Source organism: Nesoenas mayeri (assembly GCF_963082525.1).
Source record: "Nesoenas mayeri genome assembly, chromosome: 1".
Taxonomy (NCBI): Eukaryota; Metazoa; Chordata; class Aves; order Columbiformes; family Columbidae; genus Nesoenas; species Nesoenas mayeri.
The window spans coordinates 29,333,318-29,346,257 of record NC_137541.1 but is presented as its reverse complement, the minus strand read 5'-3'; the positions used below and the strand labels follow the sequence as shown (position 1 = coordinate 29,346,257).

General features: G+C 36.9%; 1 protein-coding gene across 2 annotated transcripts in view; it reads right to left on the bottom strand.

Moving 5' to 3' along the window:
• The window catches only part of DOCK4 (dedicator of cytokinesis 4), a gene marked incomplete at both ends in the record, with an annotated part of 231,610 nt that overhangs the window by 50,432 nt on the left and 168,238 nt on the right, over nt 1-12,940 (bottom strand). For both annotated transcript variants that reach the window (XM_080361118.1, XM_080361119.1), the window contains 2 exons: nt 4,470-4,564; nt 10,724-10,822. In XM_080361118.1, the coding sequence (XP_080217244.1) occupies nt 4,470-4,564; nt 10,724-10,822 (194 nt within the window). The remainder of the gene's footprint in view (nt 1-4,469; nt 4,565-10,723; nt 10,823-12,940) is intronic.

Sequence of the window (12,940 nt, the reverse complement as noted above, 5' to 3'; positions counted from 1 at the left end):
GTAAGCTTTTTGTGACAGACTGTCAGGTTCAGTTGTTAGCAATGTTTCATATTACATAAAAGCAAGAATGTTGTTAGCAACACTGTGTATTACATAAGAGCAAGAATTTTTGCTCATTGTAGGAGTCTCGGACACCCACACCACAGCAGCTAACGGGATTGTTCAAAGCAGCCATAATGATGAAACTAATGCTAATTCAATATCTTTCTTTACTGCGTATTCCATTTACCTTTTTTAAAAAAATAATGCCTTTCAGTCACTACCGAATTAGATAACCAAAATGATTCTCTTTAAATTCCCTATGTCTGTCAGTAGATACATTCGGAATTTTAGTGTAAGAACATATTATGGTAAATCTTACTTTAAAGATCAGTTATTTTACTATAAATAATAATTTTCATACATCCATTTTGTATGCTTATAAAATTCAAATTGAGAATTGGATGATCCGGCATTTCTACCATTCAATGAAATGCTGAAAGGATAGACATACATAGTTAATATACAGAGATCTTTAAAATTAAAGCTTCTTGCATACCGAGAGTAGTGGAAAATTAGTTCATTGTTCAATAAAACAGAGGCATAGCATGTTAAAAATATCAAACCTTTGCTCAGCAAGTAATAGAAACTCACTTTGCTCTCCAAAAACCTCCTCAATTGTTAATGAAATATGACATAACTGGGAGTTCAGCTGAGTCTTTTAAATGCTCTCAAAAGATGCCAGTCAATTAAAGTATTAGATAAGTGATTCTCTTCCTAACCTTAGGGTAAACTTAGGCAAGTGACCATTCCACAGTGCTTTCCAGTGGAGAGAGACATTATGAAGGTGTTATGCAGTAGCTTTAATTTTAGTCTGGAATTTTTATTATAGAATTTCGGATTCCTCTCTGGAGCTAGGCAACTGATTCAGACATCTTCCTATATTATGTGGTATTCATTTGGAGTTACAAATAGAAGCTTTGCCTATAGGGCCAGCAAGCTAGCTTACCACCTAGTTGATATACAAAGTAAGTTTCTCCCTATAATGAAATAAATCAAAACTGTATTTTCCACAACATATTTAAGAAACGTATTTTATCACTCAGTAGTAACATCCATGTTAGAAATATTAGATAACCATGAGTAAATATTTTGCTTTGCTGAATGTATGCTGATTAGTTCACTACAGATATTACATGTTATGAAGCTTTAAACAGAGTTAATTTCTGTCTCATACCACAACTGCTAGAAGCTAATCACAGAATCGACTGGGTTGGAAAAGACCTCAGAGATCATCAAGTCCAGCCCTTGGTCCAACTCCAGTCCATTTACTAGATCATGGCACTAAGTGCCATGTCCAATCTCAGTTTTAAATTATTATTAAGGATTTTTTTTTGCATGTTCTCCTTCCATCACAGAACAAAATTCAAAAAACATCTATTTCTCTGCTCAGGTGCCAAGTCTGCCTTTTCAAATGTTATTTTATTTCTCAAATTTTGGAAGTCATTCGGTAGTTTTAAAACGCTAGCCATCAATACTTTTTCAGGATGGGCATCTGGATATTCAGAATTATAGATCATGCATGCATCACTGGGAAGTATCTTTATTTCTGGATAGTTACAGATTTGTATTCTTGAGGTCACAATATCTTTTGGTTTTTTGTTTTGGTTGGTTTTTTTTTTATCCCAGCCAGCATCCAAGTATCAGATGCCACATAATTGCTGAAAATACTAGCAATAAGTAATAAAAATCTAGAAGCCAGAAGGCAGCAGTATTTCTAAATATAAATATTGTATATGAAAGAATTATGGCATTTTAAGACCTAAAAAGCTTTCAGGTAATTTAAGTTCTGCATATATAAATAAGAGGGGAAAAAAAGATATTTTTTTTTCCCCTCAGGAAAAGCTTATTACCTGATTATATCCTTGCTAGGACTCATTTCTTCCCTAGGCTCAGACAGGCTAAATCTCTCTTCCTGCAAATACCAGACAGTTTGAATTTTTATATCACTCTAGGGACAGAGAGAAGACTGTGCTGCTGGTGATGCAACTGCAGTGATGGGTGAAGCTTTCAAGACACACACAGCCTTCAGATTGGCTATGGTTTCTCAGGCTGAAGCCCAGACAGCTGAGAAGGTGGCCATCTGACACAGGAAACATGACAGTCATGTCATTCCTGGCAAGCAGAAGTCAGAAAAGATCCAGACTGCTAATAGATTATTTGATTATGCTCTTAAAAAGATGGGATAGGCCTTCTAGTTTTTCCTTTTAGACATGAACGGAGCAAGGAGTTCAAGAAGTTTTGCCTTCAATCCCAAAGAGTCTCAGGTCACTGGAAGTGCTCTGGGTCATCAGTGAAGTTCAGAAGGAATGGTTCACAGGCGCTCCTGTCTGGGGTGCAGGCAGCGCCCCCACTTCTCATCCTGCTTCCAGGCTCTTCCCCTTGCCCTTAAAGATTTTGGGTCGGGACAATTCTAGCAAAGCTACTACTCTGTGGCACTGTGTTTTCGGGGCAGCTGAAGGAAAGTGGCCACTGCAATGGTGGTGGTGGACACAACTGAAGGGAAGGAGGTCCTGTTCAGAAACAGCTCCAGAAAAACTACGGCTCTGCAGCTGAGGAGACTAAAGAAGTGTAGTTTCCTTTCTGCTGCCTCAAAAAGGAACAGAAACTAAGCCACAGAGGTATAACACAGCAACAATGTGTCTTCAGTTCATGCCACACTTTTAAGCACACCTGGCCAACTCCCTGTTTCATAGCAAACCAGCAGTTCCTCCACAAAAGAATGAATGCCTAGCATAGCAATTACTGAGTGCTGAATTGGTAAAGATGTGTTTACATCCCATTTACTGGTAGTAACGCTTATGCAATTGTGTGTTATCTGGTTCAGTTGGCTGATCTGAGTGGCTTCTCATGGCCAGTCCCCACCAGCAGTTACTGTCAGCTTCTGCCTGTCTACTTTGTCTGGCAGAACTGGACACAGAGTCACCTCCTAGTTTGTCAAAAGCAACATGACATGGATTAATAACAGGAGACATGCGATGCTAACTAAAATACTGTTAGAAGTAAACATTCCTTTTGTAGAACTTAGTATCATCATTAGCATATCTGAACACCACCAGCCCGAGAAACACGTGCCAAGGTCGTTCCTTCATCTTAGTTTTGTACATGTCAGCTACTGCAAAGCCATCTGCCAAGCCAGCTGTTTCTGAAATACATAACAATTTCTTACATTATATAGTTAGTCTAAAAGTTCTTATGTTTATCCCTCTTTCCTATGTTTCTCAATTTATTTCTTAAGCATGATTACCAGATGCAGGCTAGTGTCAGCCATATCTTCTTTAATATCATACATAGACTTTAATATCATACATGGAAACAAATGATCACATCCATTCTTTGATTATTAAGATTTATTTTTTTTTTTTCTGGAATTCAAACTTGGCAAGATTAGCAACACTGAGGTAATGAAAAGGAGCAAAAAATGTTGGGTTTTTTTGAGTTATGACAAAGTTTGACAAATACTATGATGTTTGCATATCCATACACATATAACAAATACATACCACAAACACAAGTTTTGCCAAATTTAATTGTAAAAATAATATGGTTACTAGAAATCTGTACAGCATCATGAATTTAAATTCTCCTTGGAGCCAGCAGGCACAACGCAGACTAAAAACCAATTTCCATCAGGCACTCCAATATGTACCATGAAAGTTTCAGTCAGTCCTAAATTCTGGATTCCTAGGCCTGCCCAACACAAACCTCCTCCCCTGCCCACCCTGGCATTTTTGTAGTTGTGTTGATTGTTCAGCTGATCTAAAGCTAAGCCTGGTATTACAGGTGAAATAAAATTCAGTAGTTTCAGACTCACTGTAATGAGTTCTCAGAAATGCTGGGAACTGACTTCTTTAAAAATAAGGCCTGAGCAGAGAAAGAATATTGCAAAGGCAGGTTATATCTCCAAGTATCACTAGGCAAGGCTTAGAGCCCTATGTTACTGTTGCCTGTGCTGTACCTCATTTTCTGATTTGTCATTTTTTTGGTGATTATTCTGACAAGCACTAAATTAACAAACCTGCAAAAACATTGTTAATGATACTACAGCAAATAATTTATTCCTGAGAGCAAACAGAAACTCAGCATTTCAACAAACAGATTTGAAATGAAGTTCTGTTGAGACTTGTCATTTGCTACTTGGAAAACAAAGCTGTTGATACTTAGCATCTTAATTCTGTAAAGTGTTTCAGAGTTTCCAGTTAAATGTGCTTATTGAAATTCAGAATAGAAAAAGGTACAGATTATAGTATGAGTTTGTCATGTAAAGTAAGTCCAGAGATTTTAAATCTGAAATTCAAAAATTATAAACTGCAGCCAGCATTAAAAAAATATATTTTGAGTTTTTATTACATGCATCATATAACTTCATTGATTTTTACCATGATCTTCGCATAGTACCCGTATGTTTAGTAACACTAAAAATGCCTTACTTGTTTGCAACCAAACGCATCACTGTCCAGTCTTTTGGAAACATCTCTGGTCGTATTAGTATCCGAAATACAGTGAAAATCTGCAGCAGAAAATCCTTTGGAAGGAAAAGAAGCAGTCATATGTCTTTGCTACTTTAAAAAGAGCAGTGAGCTTTACAAATGTTTTAATTAGAGACACAAATTCATTACAGAAATAGCAGAATTGCATTTATTTTCAACATAGATACACCTCTGAATGCTTTTATAATTTTTTTTTTTCTCCAAGAAAACTTCAAATAGCTATTTAATTCATTTTTCTTAAAAGGAGGGAAATAATTTAATATGCCACTTGATTGACAGCAATGCATAAATGAAGTGTCAAAGATACATTTGGTTTCCACCCATACACTTCCACAAATGCGATCCTGAGAACAATTTGCAAATCAAAAATGCACTTTACAAACACTACAGAGTTCTGAATATCTCCTTAATCATGCCAGGTTTTCATCACCTTCAAAATTTATTCTAAAAAAGGCATTATTTGGTGGGAGAGACAGTGTAAGGACAATTTTATCATTGGGTTTGCAAAGATCAGTGAATACTATAGTGATGCCCAAGCCCCTGAACTGTTATTGCAGCTGTCTGTATGCAGGTCACTTCACCATTCTGCCTCATTTGCTGAAACTACAAAAATAGTGAACATATGTGAGCCACTTTAAATGTAGAAAGCACTGCTTAAGAGCTTTTAGCATTATCATCTCAGCTCACTAATAAACAACTAAATTAAACTATTCCTTTCAGCACTTTTTTTTGCAGATTTTCTTTTTACAAATAAAACTACCACCAAGATTAACATTTCTAATGGCCCATCTTGATCACGTATAGTGCTGCCAGTAATTTTTTAGTAAGCAAAATGGAGCTTTTCACATAATGAAGAGCATGAGGCAAGTGATATAAGGCGCCTAACTGAAACAGTGTGGTACCTGACCTTGACATGGTTTGTGTTGATTCTGCCCACACCACTTGCAGACAGTTAGCCTAAAACACAGATGAGATGAAGATCCAACCAAAGGATATCAAATAATTTTGAACACCAAAATGTATTCAAGTGCATTTGCTGAAGTGTAGATGACGGGCATTGCAGAACAGATGTCTTTCATTAGAGAATCACTGTAAAGGGGGATGAATGCAGGCGCTGGGAAAGGCAGCTGAGATCCCTGCACCCACCCACCAGGGAGGATTACATAAAAGAGACAACCTGTTTTCTGAACAAGATGCCAAGAAATTCTCTGTATTAAAGAGCATAAACGATACTCATTGCAGATAACATAGAGTTTGGATGCAGGTGATCAGCTTTACAGATAAGTAGCTCTATGAGCAACACCTTCATTCCAGAGTGCTTTCCTATGGCTTTGCACCTTGCAGTTAAATTTCAACATTTCTCCCTGCTCCCCTTTTTCTTTAGGGGTTACTTCCCTTCCCTGTGCTGTAATCCCTGCAGCTCTGTGCCATAATCCCAACACAATGGCAATGCCTGCAATGCTGCTGTATGTCACCTCACAATAACGTCCCAAATTCTCCCATATCCCATTTTTATCCCTCTGTTGTACAGACACCATACATGTTACTGGTGTTGGGGAGCTGACTGACTGGCTGCTGAACTGCGGAGACCAAATGGCTGCTGTTGGGAAATCAGGCAATGGTTTAAGGACTTAAACCCAAGGGCTGCATGAGGTATAAACTTAGCACCTTTGAGATCTATGGGCTGCTGCCAAAGCCTGCCCAAACTTCATCAGTTTGTTCCAAAGTCAGTAAGAGAAGGACATACAGAGACGAAGATCATATATATTTCATTTCTTTGGGTAACTAGGCTAAAAACAGAATGAATCTTCTATTCCAAACAAAATTTAAAACAAAGCAATTGTAGATGCTGGCATTAACTTTTGAATCATCAACACTAGGCTAATTTATTTCCAATTTTAACAGAAAAAATAGAAAATTGTGTCATGAATTTAGTGGTGATATTAGACACAAAATGTGGATTTGAGAAGCTCGAGTAAGACTGAAGATCTCTCTGTTACAGTACATGTTAAAAACACAGGTAAAATGCAGTATAGTTCAAAGCTGAAATATAACTGAAAGAAACAGATAACATAAAAAACTTCAGAAAAACTAGTAAGTTGTAAGATTTTCAAGATACAACTATTAAGCTTCTATTAACAGAATGAATCTATAGCTAATTTTCAAGATTCAGTTCTTGTATGTTTGGTAATACATTTGCCTAGGAATCCATTATAAGCATGACAATAACCAAAGGGTAAAATGCCAGTTGACTAATCTCATTAATGAGCTGGTGTCCTTCATGTGTGAGCACTGCTCAGCAATAATCAGGACCAGTGTTCACTCCCAAGAGATCCACTCCGTGTAGCAACTCCATAAAATGTGTTGATCAGCATTACAATGCCTGGCATTTTGTATTCATTTTTGTTTCATGATCCAAACGTCACAAGACGTTACTACGAAGTACCATTCATCAATTTTGTAACTGCGTTTTGAACTGTTTCCTTTGCATTAAGCTATTGTCTTTCATAGTTGTATCTGCTCTGTTGAACGCATCATCGTGACTTAGTAACAGATTTTAACATTTAAAAACCACTTTTGCCGGCAGTATAAGTGAATTAACATTTGGTTGGTTGAGTACAGATCTGTATCATATGCCTTCTATCTTAAGAGGCAGCAAGGAAATAATTTTGTCCTTTTACATACTCTAAATACCATCTTCTAATATTCCTACCTACTGCAAATAAGCTCTAGTACTATCTCATACCATTTAAACAATATCACAATATCACAGTTCAGTTTCCTCTAGCAGCAATATTTGCTTGATCAAGTTATCTAACTTTGATTAAGCAAGAAGCATGGCCTTCTGAAAGACTGAAAACCATCTATTTATTTAATCAAAAACAGTGGAATAAATAGCACTTGATAGTAGGGTTCAGCATCCACCTTACCCTACTCAAGCTCCGTTAGCTGGAAGAGAGGAATCAGAGAACTAGTAGGGTTTACACCCATCCCTATGAAACACTATCTTTTCCTTCATCAGATCTGTCTTATATATCTATTCTGCCACATTATATAGGGTACACTGCCAGTGGATAAAAACCAGGCCTTCTGGCAGGTGCTTATCTGTTTGTTTTGTCTTCTGTAAATCTATTAATTAAAAACCTCACACATATCAGCCAGAACCACCTTGCTGCAGTCTAAGCAGCACTGTGCTAACATATACTGTTTCTCTCATTTACTTTTCCCACTTCTCTGCTCCTATTTATAACTTCCACCATTACCTTTTGCCATAAATTACATCTGAGCTTTTTTGCGGCAGCAAATATCCGCCTACAAGGACGCCTCTGTTCCATAAATTGCTATAAAATATATTTACTAGAAGATGATGGTATTTGGTGGTAAGCAACAGGAACATATCTTTAAAATAATACTGAAAGATAAAAGGAAGCATTTAAAAATTACTCCCTCATTAAATTCAATGTTCCAGAAAACGAGTGAAGTATAGTCTCTGGTGCTACCACTCAGCCATGAATCCCCTTGTCATCTCTTTCTTACTTCATTTGCATGATTTCAAATAGAACATGCATTTTCTGTCTTCTGCTTTGTATGGAAAAATACTGACTTTCTTAAAGAACTGACTGGAATAAAAATAGTCACCATGTCAATTACTTAAACTAAATATATTTACAAAATAGAGGAAATATTTCCATAAACAACCACTTGTCTAAAGCATCACTCAGATGCATGTCATATAAAAATGAGTACATGCCGTTCCTTTGAAGTCTACGTTTTGCTATCCTGTGATTAACAAGCTGGGGAAACAGCCTTTATTAATTTTGGTAGAGACTGTTTAAAGAAAAAATAATAGGAACTGCAAATAAATTCTGATAGAATGAATGATAACCTTAATTCCCTCTTTACAAGTACTTGCATTAATAAATTTTTGTTTGGAGAAGCGGTTTGCTGGGGGCATTTTTTAATAATGTCAGAAATGTCGTTCAAACAGGCATCCATGCAAGGACTTGACAGAGTCAACTTGAGAATTAGTCTGGAAGAAAGAAGAAATACCTCGTAATATCAGTGCCTAATCACTCAGTATAGATGGTTAATCGTAAACAGAGGTAGCCAAAGCAAAAAAAGCCTAGCAGATAGCTAAGTCCCTTGCAAACCCCATGTCAGATGAGTAACTTGTAATGTGGATCAGGGAAGACTCAATCCATTTCAACATCACTGACCAGGAGGCAAAAAGAGGATTTGAAAATACAGCAAGCTGATGGTAGTTACTACTGAAGCTGAAATCCCAAACGATATACTAGGCACAGGATTAACTATGGCTACTTGTTCAGCCTCTAGAAGTATCTCGGACAACTAAAAAAGTAGAATCACAGATATTTAAACCTCCTGAATCTTCATTTACTCATACTGATGTCATTTACTAAGAAGCATATCTTAAAGCAGTATAAAATGCCAGAGAATTTCCACACTTGGCAAACAAAGCAGAAAGATACAGCGGTAAGTGGCAAGATGGTTTAGCCAGCCTAAGTCACATACAATCACCTCGTGATTAACAGCAGTGTCAGCCTCACACAACCACTCATCTTTCCCCCTTGGTCTCAGTTATACACATTTTAGTGACAGTTGATATTTCCAAGTGAGAGAAGAAAAAAAAAAAATAATGTATTTTTTCATATTCAAAAGACAAGGAATGTTGCATTAATTATGATCAACCTACTGCCACTGAATCAGTGGTGGAGCTGCTGGTGATTTTATGAGATCTGAATGGAAATAAACAAACTCTGGACTTGAGTTCTTAAGACCTCTATTTTGATAGCACTGGCTACAGCTGCTTTCCATATGTCTCTGTATAATAGTAGGCTATGTGTGTAGGGGGAATATAAATGTGTCAAATCAAAAACAATTCAATCATTAATTCTAGAGATTTTTCGTGTTCTAGAAGTAAGAACGTCTGAATAAACTCAACACTGTACTTCATAGATACATCAAACAGAAATCAAGCTTGAAACCTCTAGGAAATACTAAAATCTAAACCTAGGAATACAGACCTGCTCAGCAATCAAACAAAAGCGAAAATACTTTCAGTAAAAAAAGCCTAGGTACCACAACATGTACTAAAAATTGCCTAAGAATAGCAACAATTGTAGGTGAAAATATATGCTGTAATATTAGTAAAAAAATGTCCACCCTATATATCTCCTAGGTAGTACTTTTGATTCATGACAGAGACAACCTCTTAGCAGCATTTGCTATCTTTCAAGCTCAATATGACCATCTGATTACAAACAGAAGGCACTTGTGAATGGTATGTTTTCTTCAGAACAGCTCTAAACAGCTTTTAGGAATTTAAGGAAATCTGAAATTTCACCATGACTGGACTCTCCTTTTCAGGGCAATACTTAAGTTTATCAAACAGTAATTTAAGCGTAACATGTAAAAACATACTATCACATTAGAACATGATTACTCTCCTATCTGGGAACACTGGCTGAAAAATGGGCATAACTCAAAGATTTTTTGTGTGGATCCAATTGGGTACTATGTAAGTTTTCAAATTTGGTATTGTGTAAGTTATGTAAGTCTAGCAGAGTGGAGTCTTAGTGTGTATCTTTATGCAGGTAACTCCATCAATGAAATTGGTAGAAGCTGCCCTGCAAGAGCTCCGCAGCTACTCTCTTCTGTGATCAAACTGGGCAGACAGACATCCTAAGTCTGACAGGTCCTCTGCCAATGAACATGCTGCACAGTTAAGAAAAACTGAGAGCTAGTTGAATGTGCACTTCTCTGGCTTTGTTTTGGCCATGGCCATATATAATGCAATGAATGATTAAATAAATATAATAAATCAAACAAAAAACCAAATGCCTGATAGGAAGAATCAAGCAGAATTGTGTAACCTTAGATGGACACCAACTTTAAAACAGACTTGGAGGCTAAGCTTATCGCTTTCAAGCAATTCTATGTATCCCCTCTGTCCCTACTCTATCTGCTGTCATTGTAGAAGCCACAGGATCCCAGTCCCACTGTAAAAGTGGACCCGAGTACACAGGAAAACCTGTGCAAAAGTTAGCTAATCAGAAAAAACAGACTGCATTTAAATACTGAAGTGTTTCATCAAAGCACAGGAATAAGGAAATAAATGAAACAGAGAAATAAAAAAAGACCTGAACAAGTGGAAAGACAATTCTATTACTCACCCTCAGATCCTCCTTTGTGTTGAAGCTATCAAGAAGCTGTTGATAATGTCTATCAGTCATTTGTCGCAAGAGTGACAACAAACAAGAGACAAATTCCCCCTGTTCAGATAAGCCAAGAATAGAAACATTATAGATTATAACATCTTCTGTAGTTGAGCTTAAACTTCCATCTTATAAGCACTTTAAAAAAATTAACAAATGGACACAAAACAAATTGACAATTAGGCTTAGACTCCATACATTAATTTATCTCTGAATGTCCTACCCATGTAAAGAATTACTTTCCACAAAATGCAACTTACTTGCTTAGCAAAATCTATTTGAAATAGTTCCAGAAGGGCTAAAGCAGTAAAGGTTTGATTTGTGATTTGTTTCCCTTGCATCTGTTTTTAAACAAATTATTTAGATTGATAAAATTACAACCTCTTAGTCAACTCAATTTTGCAATAAATATAAATAAAAATATTTTGCAACAGTTCTGGGAAGGATGCTATCATTTTCCTTTAGGGAAAAAAATAATGGAGTTACCCAACAATTTTTCAAAACATTTTTCAAAAAGAAAACTCATTTATAGGATGGAACAAACTTTGAAAATGTTTTGATCAGAAGTTTCCTTGGACCTACAGAGGAATTTCTTATTAATACATATATTTAGAAGTTGAGCTTAACCATAGGGAAGACCACTCTCTCATTCCTGGATCCCTGCTTCACAGTGTCCCACACTCCAGAAAAGGGACACTTCAGGTAGCAGCTCAGGGACTTAGTGCACTGCTGTGCAGATTCCTCCTGGTCTCTGGAGATGCACATTCACCAGGCTGTTCTTCAGGAACACAAGAGCAGAGAACTGCGCTGGGTATCTCCAGTGAGCAATCAAACGGACAAGATGTTATGGGAAAACAGGTTCTCCCTCGTTCCCTTGCCTGCCTGCTTCTTCACTTTTCAACTGGGAAGAAACACTGAATAGTATTAATCTGCCCCGACGGCAGACAGGATGAGGACAGGGAAGGGTGAAAGGCCTGGATTGCATCCCAGTGCTTAAAAGGAACAGTTCTGATATCTTACAAGCTTGTTAAAAAATCCATAATACACCTCTGGCTTGTATCTACCAGGGTTGGTGAATGAGACTGGGAGAACAGAGAGGTATGATAAAAGTAGTTTTAAATGGTGCCTTTCATTGGTTTGTCAAGTCAAATTTTGGGAAGATTTTTCCCTGTCTTTCACTAAAAACAGAATATAAGATGAAAATGGAGTATGTTTTCACAGGAATGGCTGTTCTGGGTTTTACATTGGAAGGTCTAACTCACTTGTAATTATACCTTGTATACTTGTTGGTATGTGAGGTGACAGCTTCCCCTGGCAACATGGTGATAAAATACTATTTGTCTTGCCCATGTTAAGATTCTACACTGAAATAATGATCCCAAATTAATTACATCCCTGTAAAACCATTGCTTTTTACAGTTCACATAGCATTCTCAAAACAATATCCTCAGGCTACAAAGTCTCTTAATCTTCATGCTCTGGGCATAACCATCAAGGTCACAGCTGCTATCTTGTAAATATTTGAAAATGTATTTGCAACACTATCAGGTCTTCAGAAAACAAAGACTTTCGTCCCTTATCATTATTTTTAAATATGCTTAATTTCATTATATCTAGCCTTTATAGTGCCATTTTGTATAACGTAGGCCCACCTAAACAGGAATAATTTTTTGAGACTTTTTATTCCAGTTTATGAAATCTAAGACCACTTAACTTTGGTTAATTAGCCAAAATAAGCAGAGTAAATAAATAAGGGTGTAAGCTTACCTAATTGCTAGCTTGAGTGTGTATGAACATTTTGAATACTTCCCTTCTTGCTTAAGCATTTTAAGCAGTCCTTTATAGGCACCTTCCTTCTATGTTCCCACATTTGCTTCAACTTATAGTAGTAGATGCTCACCAAGAGGGTGGTGAGGCAGTGGAACAGGTTGCCCAGAGAAGCTCTGGATGCTCCATCCCTTGAAATGCTCAAGGCCAGGTGGGATGGGGCTTTGAGCAACCTTGTCTGGTGGAAGATGTTCCTGCCAGTGGCAGATGTGTTGGAACTAGATGATCTTTAAGATCCCTTCTGATCCAAATCATTCTATGATTCTATGATATTAAAAATCAGAGTCTTTTAGAGAAAGCTGTGCTACTGTAGTTGACAGACAGATTAGCTATAAAAGGGTATCAGCT